At 43.3% G+C, this 15,155-nt stretch overlaps 1 protein-coding gene across 1 annotated transcript in view; it reads left to right on the top strand.

The window, feature by feature from the left end:
- The window catches only part of LOC107663787 (plexin-D1-like), a 79,550-nt gene that overhangs the window by 55,473 nt on the left and 8,922 nt on the right, over positions 1-15,155 (top strand). The window contains exons 21-35 of the mRNA XM_016454121.1: positions 172-279; positions 1,466-1,578; positions 3,007-3,111; positions 3,663-3,793; positions 4,903-5,101; positions 5,188-5,334; positions 5,421-5,577; positions 7,024-7,127; positions 10,062-10,125; positions 10,206-10,240; positions 10,936-11,040; positions 12,297-12,460; positions 12,825-12,972; positions 14,043-14,183; positions 14,448-14,522. Of these exons, the coding sequence (XP_016309607.1) occupies positions 172-279; positions 1,466-1,578; positions 3,007-3,111; positions 3,663-3,793; positions 4,903-5,101; positions 5,188-5,334; positions 5,421-5,577; positions 7,024-7,127; positions 10,062-10,125; positions 10,206-10,240; positions 10,936-11,040; positions 12,297-12,460; positions 12,825-12,972; positions 14,043-14,183; positions 14,448-14,522 (1,796 nt within the window). The remainder of the gene's footprint in view (positions 1-171; positions 280-1,465; positions 1,579-3,006; positions 3,112-3,662; positions 3,794-4,902; positions 5,102-5,187; positions 5,335-5,420; positions 5,578-7,023; positions 7,128-10,061; positions 10,126-10,205; positions 10,241-10,935; positions 11,041-12,296; positions 12,461-12,824; positions 12,973-14,042; positions 14,184-14,447; positions 14,523-15,155) is intronic.

Genomic DNA, 15,155 nt, shown 5'->3' with positions numbered 1-15,155 from the left:
TGTTTTGACCTTCTTGCTCCTAAACAGCAGATATGATTCATGTTGCTTATTTCATATTGTGTGTGTAATTAGGGTCACACACGTGTGTATTATTTCTGTATGAATGTTTGAAGATGAGGTCATGATGGTGTGTGTGTGTGTGTGTGTGTGTGTGTGTGTGTGTGTGTTCAGCGCTGGTGGTTTACTGCACTAAGAGCCGCAGGGCAGAGAGGTATTGGCAGAAGACTCTGTTACAGATGGAGGAGATGGAGTCCCAGATCCGTGATGAGATACGCAAAGGTAACACACACACACACTCACACACACACACACACACACACACACACTCTTTGTTTATTTCTGGATATTGTGCTGTCTGAAGACATTAATCAGAACATCTGTTTGTACAGTAATGAAGTGTGACCATGTGAATCTGCGGTGAGCAGCGTGTCCAGTTAAAGCAGTAAACACACATGGGTTTGGGTTGAAGTGTGTGATTGTTCTGGTAGTTGGGGGTGTTTGAAAGTGACTCAGAGGAGCTCAGCTTTCTGGATTGCAACATCTCACCATCACCAGCTCTCTCTCACTGCTTCTCTTTTCCTCCTGTTTTATCCTTGGTTTCCTTGGTAATTGAATCCCTGAATATACACAAACATCCTGTGTTGAAACAATAAGAGGATGTCTCACTTCCTGTTATCCCAGCAGGACTTCCCCACAGCACTGATCTGATATCAGCTCCACTCGTGTCCTAAAGACTGGAGACAAATGAGCTGCACTGCTCTCAGATCAGTGGAAAACTGAAGACACACACACGCACACTCATACACACACACACACACACACGCACACTCATACACACACTCTCTCTCTCTCACTCACACACACACACACACACACAGCGCTAGTTCCAGAATCAGCTTGTGACTTTTCACCACAAACCACTGCTTCACATAGAATGTAGTGTGTGTGTGTTTGTGTTTGTGTGTGTGTGTGTGTGTGTGTGTGTTCTGGTATATATGGTTTATGTTATACAAATGTGCACAATGACATGGTTATTACAACATAAACATGGTTTATGAGGTTTACACTTGCTGTGTCCCTGTAAACCAAAAAGCTTAAAAAAAAAACTACTAAACTGTGTTTTATACAAATGCCTGTAGTTGTATGTGAGGGGAGGTTTAGGTGTAGGGTTAGGGTAAGAGGATAGAAAATACAGTGTGTGTGTGTGTGTGTGTGTGTGTGTGTGTGTGTTTGTGTTTGTCCAAAGCCATTTAAAAACCAGCTGCTTCATATTAACACTATAAATCGTGATATTGTCACAGTGAATGAGAGTTTGAGCTGAAACTCATAAACAGTGTGAGAATGCCCGTATCCTCATTCAGATGGCAAAGTAAACATGTTTGTATCTCAACGGGTTTTTGTGTTGGGGCTGATGTTAGTGATCTGGTCAGCTGTGTGATGGCAGCCGTGTGTTTGTGTGTGGCAGGTTTTGCGGAGCTGCAGACTGATATGACGGATCTGACTAAAGAGCTGAGCCGCACACAGGGAATCCCCTTCCTGGAATACAAGCAGTTCGTCACACGCACCTTCTTCCCCAAGGTCTGGTCACCGCACACATGTGCCATTACAACTGTACACCAGGGCAAATAAACCTGCAGCAGGTCAAGCCATGAAGTAAAGCTAAATGATGGAAAACGTGAGATTCTCTCAGGAAACACTGAACTTAGTCACATTATTAGATAGAGTTCACTGAGCTTAAACAGACGCTCAGTGATGTTTGATCTTGAGAGTCGATGTGTGCTGTTACTGTGAACTGTAAGCAGTAAAAAAGCCCTACAAATATATGTTTGGACACTTAAGTCACATTTAAATGAGTGCTGTCAAAACGATTAATCATGATTAATCGCATCCAAAGTAAAAGTTTTGTGTACATAATATATGTGTGTGTACTGTGTATATTTATCATGTATATATAAATACACACATATACAGTATATATTTTGAAAATATTTACATGAATATATTTATATTCATATAATTTATATTATATATACATAACATATTTTTCTTAAATATATATGTGCATGTGTGTGTATTTATACATATAGGTAATAAATATACACAGTACACACACATATATTATGTAAACAAAAACTTTTATTTTGGATGCGATTAATCATGATTAATCGTTTTGACAGCACTCATTTAAATGTATAAATGCCTTACATTATATATCAAACCAAGTGATGTTTATTTTAAAGAAAGAAGCACAAGCACACTTTTTCAAGCAAAACATCAGAGGATTAGTATAATTATTATACATCGGATATAACGGCATAGATATTGTTACACTTTCCATCCGATGCTGGTGGATGATGTTGATAGTTCATGTGATTCTCTACATTGACTTCATATATCCACTGAAATCCTTCAGTCATGCTAAATATCACTGTCAGAGCAACTGGTGAAAAGTCCTTGCAAAAAATGCTTGGAAGGCCTACAGCAGTGAGGAAACCTCTAGCCACATTTCTTTAAACAGCACACTTGGTTTGATATTTCTCCAGACAGGAAGCTCAGACTGTGCTTTAAGTGTCCAGAAGTGGCAATTTTCTTACTGAAGACACTGGATTTGAGGATTTGTCCATCAACCACAGTTGTAGAAATTATTTGTAGTTTACTAAAGAGTTAAAGTCTCCAGCCAGGCCAGGAAATGTTGCAATTTTCCAGTCTTGGTGTCTGCACAATACTGGGCACAGAGACAAGAAACTCCTGAATACTCCCTCCAGCGCACTGACACAATAGACTGCATTTAGGGGAATTCTGTGTGTGTTTGCTGCTAATAGACTTTTACTGTGAGCTCAAACACACTGCAGTCCTGCTCTTGCTCTGCCTGACAGGGGATGGGAATCATAAGCTCAGGACCTTTACAGCTCCATTAATGTGGAGAATGCAGCTATTTTAGAGCGGTTAAGGAAAGTGAAGATGTGAACGAATGCTCCAGCATTGACTGTGTGTGTGTTTGTGTAGATGTGCTCTGACTATGAGAGGCGTCTGGTTCAGCCCATGTATGAGAACGATCCTCTCGGCCCGCGAGCTCTGTCTGAGACGCATCCTCTGCTCCAGGACTGGCAGGTGAGACATGCTACGATCGATGTCCAGAAACCTCCCTGAGCGCTCTCCTGTCGGCTCATTATACCACGGCTCGTGTAGGTCGTGTGTGTTTGCAATAAAGCACAGATTCAGCAGAGTCATCTCTAACAAGAACTCTGTGTTTTTGCGCAATACGCCGTCTTCTGAGGAAGCTCTTGTTTCCTGTCAGCAGCCTGTCTTTATTTTTTTTTATGTTAGCTGAGATTATTTTAGTGGGTCGCTATGAGTTTCATAATGTTTGAAGAATTGTTGCACAGTTGGAAAATTATTATGTGCAATTGTGAAACTGCAGTATTGTACATCGGGGTGTTTTGTAAGATGAAGAATTGATTTGTCAAAAATCACAATTGCAGAACTGCATGAACTAATGACTCATGCCAAACATTATTCTTGAAAGACTGTATAAGGGCATCATGTAGTGTGTTAACATGTTAATGCACGTTAAGACCCACTGCATGCATACATACTCACCCTTTAGCAGTTTGGAAATCAATGCTTTATACTGTATTATGTGTCTCTTCTCTCTGTGTAAGTCGTCTAACAGCGTGCGGCCCAACCTGGAGGAGGGAATCACCCTGTTTTCCACTCTTCTCAACAACAAACACTTCCTGGTCACCTTTGTTCACGCTCTCGAGCAGCAGAAAGACTTTGCCGTAAGAGACAGGTGAGTACAGACAAACACAAACGAGAACAATAACAGGATCCAAGCACAGCCCAACGCTCCTGCGACAGTCTGACAGCACAGCCGCTCTACAGACTACTGTTTAGTCTCGTACCCAGAAACCAGTGCAGAGATCTTAAGAACATATAATGCAACATCAAGAAAGTTTATATCCTCTAAAGAAACCGTCAGTACAAGAACAGAGCTGTCAAATGAGCCCAGGGCCTCGTTTCTAAAACGCACCAGAGAATCCATGGCACGAGTCGTGGTGATTTTGTGATGTGTTCCATCATAACTGAAGCAGGGCTTGACAGTGGACCTGGATTTGTGAGAGTAATGACCGTGCACTAACAGATTTATGCAGTCACCATATTATACTTGCATTTCATTTAACACAGTTAATCTTGTGGTAGTTTAATGATTTATTTGCTTTATTAAAAACAATTAAAACAATAATACATAAAATGGATAAATTCAAGAGTAAAATTGTAAGTAAAACAGATGCTGTTTGCACTAAGGGAGGCACAGTTTGAGTGCAGCTTTTTCTGCACAAAACTGTTTAATAAGCAGCTCGCTAGGTTGAGAATTTAAGAAAATCTCAGTAGACGTTTCACAGTGTCAGTTGCAAGTGTTTAAAAGTGCAAATTGAATACAGTTACAGTAAAGGCAGACACTCTACACGGTTACAGTTCAGCGTTTGACATCTCGTAAGTAGCACTTCAAGCACATCCTTATGCATTCATGTGTGTGCAGCTTCAGGAATTGCACTAAAATAACAAAATATTGCTCTTAGAAAATGCTCTGAACGGCTAGAGTACGATCAATCGCTATTGGGAAACCAGGCGCAGATGATTTGGTCCTGGCTGAGATGTTGGAGTTCTTTGACTTTTGTTTCTTGGCAGTAGTTACTACCTGCGTTGCAGTAATTGATCAGCACTTTCGCTGTGATTTCTAGGGCCCGTGTTGTCACGCGTGTCTGATTAGCTGCAGTGTTGGTGTCCGGTGAGGGAGCGCTTCCTCTGTGTGGAGTTATTCACCGACTCTATCCACACCGCCCTCAGTGTGAATGTTCTCAATTACTGATGTGTCCGCATTCTTTCATTGACGTTTAGGTGCAATCTTGCCTCTCTGCTCACGATTGCCCTCCATGGTAAACTGGAGTACTACACCAGCATCATGAAGGAGTTGCTAGTGGATTTGATCGACGCTTCAGCCTCCAAAAACCCCAAACTGATGCTCCGGCGGACCGAGTCAGTGGTGGAGAAGATGCTCACCAACTGGATGTCCATCTGCATGTACAGCTACCTTAAGGTTTGTGAAGAGTTCAGCAGCTGATTTTACTGTTTGGCTTCAGTTCATCGACTGTATGAGCACGTCCGTTTCTCTCGCACCCTCAGGAGACGGTCGGCGAGCCGTTCTTCCTGCTGCTGTGCGCCATCAAACAGCAGATCAACAAGGGCTCGATCGACGCCATCACGGGGAAGGCACGCTACACGCTCAACGAGGAGTGGCTTCTTCGAGAAAACATCGAAGCCAAACCGCAGGTGAGCTCCAACACACACCACTGACCTTTCTTTCCACCTGTGAAATCACACTGTTTGGCCTCTCATCTCCTCCGTCTACCTTCCAGAACATCAACGTCTCCTTCCAAGGCTTCGGTATGGACTCAGTGAGCGTACGTGTGATGAACACGGACACCATCTGTCAAGTGAAGGACAAAATACTAGAGGCCTTTTACAAGAACCTGCCCTTTTCTCAGTGGCCTCGAGAAGAGGATGTTGATCTGGGTAAAGAATCTCTGAGCATGGTGAAATCAAGTTGTTTAGAGCAGACAGACTTGTTAAGCATTGCATCAGAAGAATTAGAACAGGGTAGATATCACAAACTGAATTAACAAGCGAGATATGAGGATGAAAAGTTACATTTTTATTTGTGACGTGGCTGCTTTCATACAGCTCATGCTCTTCTGTGTTGTGTGAGACATTGAGAAATTTGACTGAATTTGATCCAGAAGATCATTTGACTATTCAAATATGGGACCAGTCCTAACAGACCTTCCATCCATCAGTAAATGTGTCAATAAAACAACAAAACTGACAAGGAGTCACTACTCCTAATTTGTCTTTTTACTTTAATAATTATTATTTAATAATTAGCTTTCCTAATCGAAAAATAATTAAAAGCCATTTGCCATTGTTTTTACTGAATTTTATTTTATTTTAAAGCTGTAGCCCGTAACTTTTTTTGTTGTTGTTGTTAAAAATGATCCTAAATCAATATTTGAGCAAGTACATAACCAGCCAGTGTTCAGAACTATCTCCGGTAAGCTTGTTTTCTAATTTGAGTGGTACTGGTAGGTTTTCGCAGGATATACAAGCATGCCGCCGTTCTTCTTTGCATCATTGTGTCATGTCTGTAAACATAAAGAAGTTGTCCCGGCTAGTAGGTTATATTGCACGTGAGGATGCTACAGACTTTTCTCACAGCAGCTGGAATAATTAAACTTATCATTTTGATGGCGGATTGTAATCCAGAAAGATTCATACGACAATCATCAGTGACAACTGGATATTCACCCGTAGTCACCAGTAGTTTACAGATAACCTAATACACACTAAATACACGTAGTCACATAATGCTGATGAAGGTAAGATTAACATTTTGAGAACAGAGTATAACAGTAATAATAGTTTGCACGGTTTGATGTGATATGAGCTAAGCGATCGTTAGATTTAATCACCATTGGTAGCACGATTTATTGTAATGCTTTTTTCCTCAGTTGGTAAGAACAAAAGTGGCAGACATGTTACTTACTCATTCAGATGTCAATATCTGGTGAAAATTCTTATTTGGGTCATACTTCCAAGACGTAGAATCTGTGATTCCTAAGTATAGGATCCACAACGGTGTGGTGACTGACAGCCACACATTAGATTCATCGGCGCTGGCGCTGGAGCCGTGCCGGCGCACAACCCACGTAAATAAGATAATTCTGCAAAGAAAATGCAATTGCAGGTTTCAAACACAGATGGCGACAAAGAGGCAAAACTTACGGAATGCAGCTTTAAATATGTAAATGCATGTTTTAATATGAAAAAGCTGTGTATTCAAGTGTAATGTCATTAATGTCAGTTTATGAAGGGACTTGTCCAGTTTTCTGAATGAATGAAGCGTCAGGTTGAGACTCTAGTAGTGATTGTGGTGGCTCACTGTGATTGGTCTGTCCCGATCAGAGTGGTTCCCAGAGGGCCGCAGCAGCAGAATCCTGCAGGATCTGGACAACACGTCTGTCATGGAGGACGGCAGAAAAAAACTCAACACCGTCTTCCACTATCAGGTGTGTGTGTGTGTGTGTGTGTGTGTGTGTGTGTGCAAACTTTCGGAAATTATGTTTTATTAACAAGGTTCGGGAGGAGCACGTCAGATACTTAACCTAATTAACACAGGTGGAGCAAACTCAAGTTAATCAACACCATGGTATAAATACAGCTGACTTACCTCTATCCATTGATGGTTTATCAGCATTCAGTTTGCACCTTTTGCCATTATATCTCAGACTCAACTTCTCCCATCCAAACGACGAGACCTATACTGGGAATTTTTTCGGACAAAATTCTATTTTGTCGTGCGCTTAACTTTCGGATGCAAAGCAGCACCAAGATTTTCTGATGTGTTATCAGAAGCAGCTTATTGGATTCGTCAAACAATTACGCAAAGTAATCCTCATAGCATCTACCCTTTTAGACAACTCAAATTGTTCTGAGCATTGAATTCCCTGTCAGATGCTGCAAGAGTGCTCCCGGTGGAGCAAATATGTTTCTCTGTCGACTACCGGCGAGGCTCACCCATCTGATGCAGTGAGTTTTGAATTCCCGTCACATGCTGCGAGAGCCTCCCGGTTGAGCAAACCTTGCCTTTCCGTCAGACTACCGGTGAAGCTTACCCATCTAATGCCGTTAGTATTGAACTCCCGTCAGATGCTGCAAGAGCCTTCCCGGTCAAGTGCATATGTTTTCTTTCAACTACCGGTGATGCTTACCCGTCCGATGCCGTGAGTATTGATCTCCCGTCGGATGCCGCGAAAGCCTCCCGGCCACACAACCTTACCTTTTCCATTCTACAGTCGGCGAGGCTTACCCGTCCGATGCCGTGAGTATTGAGCTCCCGGCAGATGCCGGCGAGAGCCTGCCGGCCACACAGCTTTACCTTTCCGTCTTACGTTCGGCGAGGCTTACCTGTCCGATACCGTGAGTATTGAGCTCCTGTCGGATGCAAGCGAGAGCCTCCTGGCCAGACATCCTTACCTTTTCCATTTTCTATGATCTGCGAGGCTTACCCATCCGATGCTGTGAGTATTGAGCTCCCGTCGGATGTCGGCGAGAGCCTCCCGGCCAGACATCCTTACCTTTTCCATTTTCTATGGTCGGCGAGGCTTACCCATCCTATGCTGTGAGTATTGAGCTCCCGTCGGATGCCGGCAAGAGTCTCCTGGCCACACACCTTTACCTTTCCGTTCGATGGTCGGCGAGGCTCAGCCGTCCGACGCCATGAGTCTCGACCTCCCGCCGAACGCTGTCCGAGCCCTCTCAGCTAACCTCATGTCTTTTCCCTCCGCCTGGCGAGGCTTACCCGTTCGATGTCCTGAGTCTTGATCTCCCATTGGATGCCGTGAGAGCTCTCCCAGTCGGGTTTTCCTTTTCTCTCTCCCCACCCGGCGAGGCTTACCTGTCTGATGCAGTGAGTCTTGATCTCCCGTCAGACGTCGGCGAGAGTTCTCCCGGTTGGGCTTCTATACTTGCCGCCCGCAAGCGAGACTTATCCATCCGATGCCGGATGTCGTGAGAGTCCTCCTTGCCAGACGGCCCAAAGCCTTTTTACCTTGCCAAACCGAAAGGACCCACACGTCCCACTGATCAGCAGGGGTTTGTCAGCCAGTAGGGCTCGTATGCCGACACCGTGAGCTGTTTCAATCGAGGCAACTCGAGCCCTTATGATCGGGCTATACAATCACGCTGCTCCTCCCCCATTGGCTGGTAGGGCTCACCAGTTCCAACGCTGTGAGCTGCTCCCGTTGAGCATCGGCTGGAGCCCCTCCCGACCGGGCGCCCCAAACCACATAGTCCAATACCAGCAGCCGGTAGGGCCTACCCTTCCAATGCATAAGTCGTTCCCACCGGAGTTCGTAGGCTCTTCCCTGGCGACTTCTCAAACATCAGCCCCCGCCAGATCTCAGTGCTTATTTTTGGGGGGTGGGGCTCCTTAGTCTGGCAGCTGTCCTTTGTTCAATTGCTTTTTGGGGGGTACTCTAGGTTCGGGCCATTCCCGAGCTTAGAGCCCTTCCCCGGACAGCACGCCAAATATGCATTACAATACTTCAGCTAATTATATGTAAGCGTGAACTCGTGAAATTATGTTTTATTAACAAGGTTCGGGAGGAGCGCGTCAGATACTTAGCCTAATTAACACAGGTGGAGCGAACTCAAGTTAACCCTTTAAGCGCCAAAGTCGCAAAATTGCGACAAGACTTCATACTTAATCAAATAGACTGTAGTTCCTAATATGGTGTAATATCTCATTTGTATTCCCTACCACTAGATGGCAGACATGTAGTACTTCGATTCTAAACCAAAATTACGTCACGTTGCTATTCAAAGTGTTTGAGGAAAGAGCAGAGCAAGTGAGCTATCGTGTCATTGATGCGGAAGCAGTTCAGTTCATAGCGTGTGGGTAAGCTGTGAGATTTGTGAGAGAAAATCGCCAAATGGCTAATAAAAAGTTGTACCATGAGGAATTTACAGTAGATCTCTATCTTTAAGCCCTTTCAAGCCACAAGCTTTTGAAATCTTGATGTCAAAATCCAGCATTTTTCATGACTTACCTCTATCCATTGACGGTTTATCAGCATCCCTCCTCCGCCCCATCTCCTCACTTCGAGTTCAGAATTTGATAACCTACTTCTCTGTTTTACCCCTTCTCTGTTTGTTTGATTAATATTTTGTCTAAATTGATAATGCCTTTAGCTGCCATGACTCTTGAGACAATTGTAACGCATTTTGACCATATTTAAGTCCATTACACTGAATTCAGCAGATTTTCCCCCAAATTAGTGCAGAATTAGTGCTAGAAACTGGCTAATTCACACAGAGCCAACATGGAACCCATGGACAAACACATTCAGGCCCATATTGAAATGCCATGAAATGCTGGCGGTGTGACCCAGAGAATAGCTCTGTGCGCATTACCCTAATGACCTCTGACCTGTCTCTTGCAGATCCCAGATGGAGCATCACTGGCCATGAGCATGAAGGACAAGAGAGAGAACACACTGGGCCGAGGTGAGGATCACACCGACCTCACATACACACCATATCCTACAAACTCAGTTACAATCAACTTTTGTTCTGTTGATTCACAGTGAAAGATCTGGACACAGAGAAATATGTTCATCTGGTGAGTGCGCTGACGTCTCTCTCACACTAGGGTTTTCACATGTGTTCGGTCATCATCTGTGCCATACTGATAATCAAGAATCATATTTGATCAGTGATCTCGATTGCTCAAACTAGCTGTTGTAAGCAGATTTTATCATGGTCACGACTCACATAATCCAGCAGTTCTTCACTGGGCTTATACAGTAATGGGAGTTAGTCTTATAAAGCCTCTCTCATAAACTCTGGTCAAACACTCTCTCTAGACAAAGACTAGACAAAGATTATCAGACCCTTCAAACCCAAATGACAGAAAATCCGACCAATCACATCTCTCATTTGCACTGTGGGGTTTGGCCTTCAGTTTCACAACTGCACAGCTGAGGAAAAAAAAATAGGTTACGTAATTGCCATGATAAAACATTTTTTGGCAACGCAACAGAGAATGATCTGAAAGGTGATATCAGTTGGGTCTCTCAAACAGTGTTCATGGGAAACGATTAATAACTGGCCTAAAGCACTGATTGAATTAGAAAATAGCATGTGAGGAATTACAGCAAAACACTTCCCAGAACTGTGAACAGAAGAGCAGTTACAGCTTAGGTCACTTAAGTCAGACTGTGTTACACTGATAGTAGCAGTGGATATACGTAATCACTCTGAGCTGGTGGATTGATGATTTCTGGGTAACGGCTCGATGCTGTGGTTTGCCTGCAGGTGCTGCCACACGACGAGCTGACAGAGAGCAGGAAGTCCCACAGACACAGTCACAGGAAGAAGGTGTTACCTGAGATCTACCTGACACGCCTGCTCTCCACTAAGGTAACGCTCGACTCTGCTGTCTGTGCGATGCTCTGCAGATACAAACAGTCACAAGATTCCAGAGCAATAACAATAAGCATCAGTGCAGAATACCCTACTGACCTTCTAAAGACTCGGAGGGTGGGGAAATGAGAAAAGGTTACTTTCACAATTCAGAGCCTCTTCTCCAGTCCACACGCAGCACTCGATGAAACCGTAACATCCACTCAGAATTAGCTTTACTGCCAAATACACGGCAAACAGAAGCTTCCAGAATATAACAACAAGACACAAGCTATGTTTCCATCCAAAGATTCGAATTAAACTTATGCTCAAAACTGGAATATCGCATAAAACATTTGGGAATAAAGCACTGTTTCCATCCAACGAGTCAAAGAGAACAAAATCATCACTTCCTGATAAACTGGCACTAAATATCCCTAAGAAAACTAGGAGAAGCCACTGAATATAATAATTTTCATATATGATAAATGACTTGCGCCTCAGAGCGAGCAGACGTTACACAATAAATGCTGTCAGTGCTTTCGGAGGTGTAAGACAATTATACAGAAATATTTTGACGACAGATTTAGCTCAGACCTTTCAGAATGACCATAACAACATATAGATGCTGTGAACGAGATCGGTCCGCTGCTAGGCAAGTTATCCCGTCTCATAGCGCAAAGTCACATGACTTTTTCGATGCGCATGGAGGAATTTATTCGGTAAATGTGTTTCCATCATAGTTTATGCACATTTTTTCTTATCTGATAAAAAGTTTATCCTACTCAAATTCTACATTTTTAGAATTTATGCGCATCTTGGCGTTTCCATCCAGCGTTTTTTATGCGATATTCCAAAATGTGCATAAAAATAGATGGATGGAAACATAGCTACAGACAATAGAGGTAAAATAAAAATATGATAAAGGATAAAAAGGTAAAACAAAAATAGAGTACACTGCTATGTCTGGATATATGGTTCTGTGTAGAAGTCTGAAGCAGGAACACAGGCTTAATTTAGTGCAGAAGCTGACCCATGTCTACAGATAGATTCTTGTGCAAGTCTCTGGTCTGTCCAGATGCAGCAGGATATAACGCAATCTCTACTGCATCACCCACCGGACCCAGCGTTTGCTCAATCCGGCAGGGTCCTTCAGGGCAACCACAAACATGAGCTCATCAACACACCGCATGTTTCAAAGGGACAGTAGATGTTGGGAAAAGGTCATGAAGACAAATGATGATGGATTATGTGAATGTCTTTGTCTTGCACAGGGAACCCTGCAGAAGTTCCTGGACGATCTGTTTCAAGCCATCCTCAGCATTCCTCCAGAGAAACCACCGCTAGCTATCAAATACTTCTTTGACTTCCTAGAAGAACAGGCGGACAAGCGCGGCATAACCGACCCCGACACGTTACACATCTGGAAGACCAACAGGTATGGATTCACAGAACCATGAGGCGTTTTAAACTTCCTGCTGTCATTCTGCACAGTCCATGTTTCATGGAAATGTAATAACTTGCTCCGCCACTGTCAATTAATTGCTGATCAGTAAGGTCGCTTACTGTTCAAGTCCTTGCAACCAAATACTTGTCAGGCAGAGGCAGTTTTTACCATCCATTCAGATCCCTGTGGATGAAACAAGTCCCTGCAGCACATTGCAGAAGTTAAAGGGGTTTGCTGTTGACTACTGTGATCTACAGTGAGATTGATACGAGCTCTAGCTAAGGATCCTGAAGGAGAAAGAGCAGGAGCAGTGGATGAGTGTTAACTGTGATGTTCTCTGCGTGTCTCTCTGCAGTTTGCCTCTGCGCTTCTGGGTCAATATCCTGAAGAACCCTCAGTTTGTCTTTGATATCGATAAGACGGATCACATGGACGCGTGTCTGTCTGTCATCGCTCAGGCTTTCATTGACGCCTGCTCACTCTCTGACCTGCAGCTGGGCAAAGTAAGAACACACACACACATGTTGGGTTTCCATGTTTTATGGGTTCATTCCATAGGCATAATGTTTTTTTCTACTGTACAAACTGTATTTTCTATCCTCTTTAACCCTACACCTAAACCTACCCTCACACACAACTACATGCACTCTTAGATTCTCAAAACACTTCATTATGTGTGATTTATAAGCTTCTGTCCTCATGGAGAACAAAAAATTTCCCCACATAGTCAATATCTACTGGTATTACTATCCATGTGGAGATATTTGGTCCTCATAATTTAAGGAATGCCAATACACACACACACACAAGCATATCTCATAACAATTTCTATGTGTTTCTGTATGGCTGAACGAATATAAACATGTTTCTGTCCATATATGGAAATGGCAGCATTCATCACAGGAGCATCTCTTCATGTGACATCAGAAGAGAAAAGTCAAGTGAACTCTTTAAATGAGCAGTGTGAGAGAATGAGGGAATGACCTTTGTGGTCAGATTCTCTGCACTGTAGTTTCTGCCATTCATGTCTGAAGGTGTAGTCACCTTTGTGAGCAAAAACAAGTCCATTGTGTATTGTCAAGTATGAAGCACAGCTCACACAGAAGTCACTTTCAAACCAAGCAGCTATCTGGTGGTCAGCGCTACAAATTCATGTGACCAAACTGAAAATGAGCAAAACCTACATGGGGAGATTCCTATTGGAATGACTGGATATCGCATACAGAATTTTGCAGAGCAATGTGAGCACATCTCAAGGATTAAACCAGACAAGCAGTAGAGAGGAGAAATGTAGAAAACAGGTCACATACATTTTCAGCTGTTCAAACCAGTGTGAATTTTGCAGGAACTAATATGGTATGAACCAAAAAAAAAAAAAGATTGCAGCAGGTTTGATTTTAATATATTTACTGATTATAGTTAAGCATACAGATGGTAAATCCCTGGCTGAGTCTTGATCATTAATGACACATTATAATCTCTCCGATCACAAACAAAACACAAGAAATCAGTGGAGCAAATCATACAGCGTCGTATACATTCTGCATCTGATCGATTGCTTTCTTTATTACAGGATTCTCCCACCAATAAGCTGCTGTATGCCAAAGAGATCCCGGAGTATAAGAAGAGAGTGCAGTGTTACTACAAGCAGATTCAAGAGATGGCGCCGCTGAGCGAGCAGGAAATGAACGCTCACCTGGCCGAGGAGTCGCGGGTGAGCCGAGCGCACACTTCTGATTACGAGATGATATAAAGAATCACGCAGTTGAGATTTGCTTTGTAGTATTGCATATATCGCTTTATGTGAGTGTACTGTATGTAAGATTGGATATACTTATAGTAGCTGTACGTTAATAATTATTCATTCTATCCACTGCATTATACATTTTAAATATGCCAGAATGCAAAAATATCAAGTACATATAAAATATATACATTTGTAAACTTACAAAGAATTTCTGAATGCTTTTTGCTGCAGAGATACAGGAATGAGTTCAACACTAACCTGGCCGTAATGGAAGTCTACAAGTATGCCAAGAGATATCGCAATCAGGTGAGTCGTTCCTCCTGCTGTCTGTCCGCACACCTGCGGTGGCGTAACTGTCCTGAGCGTGTGTGAGCATGTGTGAGCGTGTGTAAGTGTGTGTGACCGTGAGTGTGTGTCTAAGTGTGTGTGAGTGTGTGTCTAAGTGTGTGTGTGTGAGTTTGTGTGAGCGTGTGTGAGTGTCTAAGAGTGTGTGAGTGTGTAAGCGTGTGTGATTGTGTGTGAGCGTAAGTGTGTGTAAGCGCGTGTAAGGGTGTGTAAGCGTGTGTGAGCATGTCTGAGTGTAAGCGAGTGTGTGAGTGTAAGCATGTGTGTGTGATCACGTGTAAGGGTGTGTGAGCATGTCTGAGTGTAAGCGTGTGAGTGTGTGTGAGTGTAAGTGTGTGTGAGTGTGTGTGAGTGTAAGCATGTGTGTGTGAGCGTGTGTAAGGGTGTGTAAGCGTGTGTAAGTGTGTGTGAGCATGTCTGAGTGTAAGCGTGTGAGTGTGTGTGAGTGTAAGTGTGTGTGAGTGTGTGTGAGTGTAAGCATGTGTGTGTGAGCGTGTGTAAGGGTGTGTAAGCGTGTGTAAGTGTGTGTGAGCATGTCTGAGTGTAAGCGTGTGAGTGTGTGTGTGTGTGTGTGTGTGTGTGTGTGTGTGTGTG

The sequence above is a fragment of the Sinocyclocheilus anshuiensis genome, unplaced genomic scaffold (genome assembly GCF_001515605.1).
Source record: "Sinocyclocheilus anshuiensis isolate Anshui unplaced genomic scaffold, SAMN03320099.WGS_v1.1 scaffold105, whole genome shotgun sequence".
Classification (NCBI taxonomy): domain Eukaryota; kingdom Metazoa; phylum Chordata; class Actinopteri; order Cypriniformes; family Cyprinidae; genus Sinocyclocheilus; species Sinocyclocheilus anshuiensis.
Note: the sequence above shows the minus strand (reverse complement) of the source record. Positions and strands in the feature narration are given on the sequence as shown.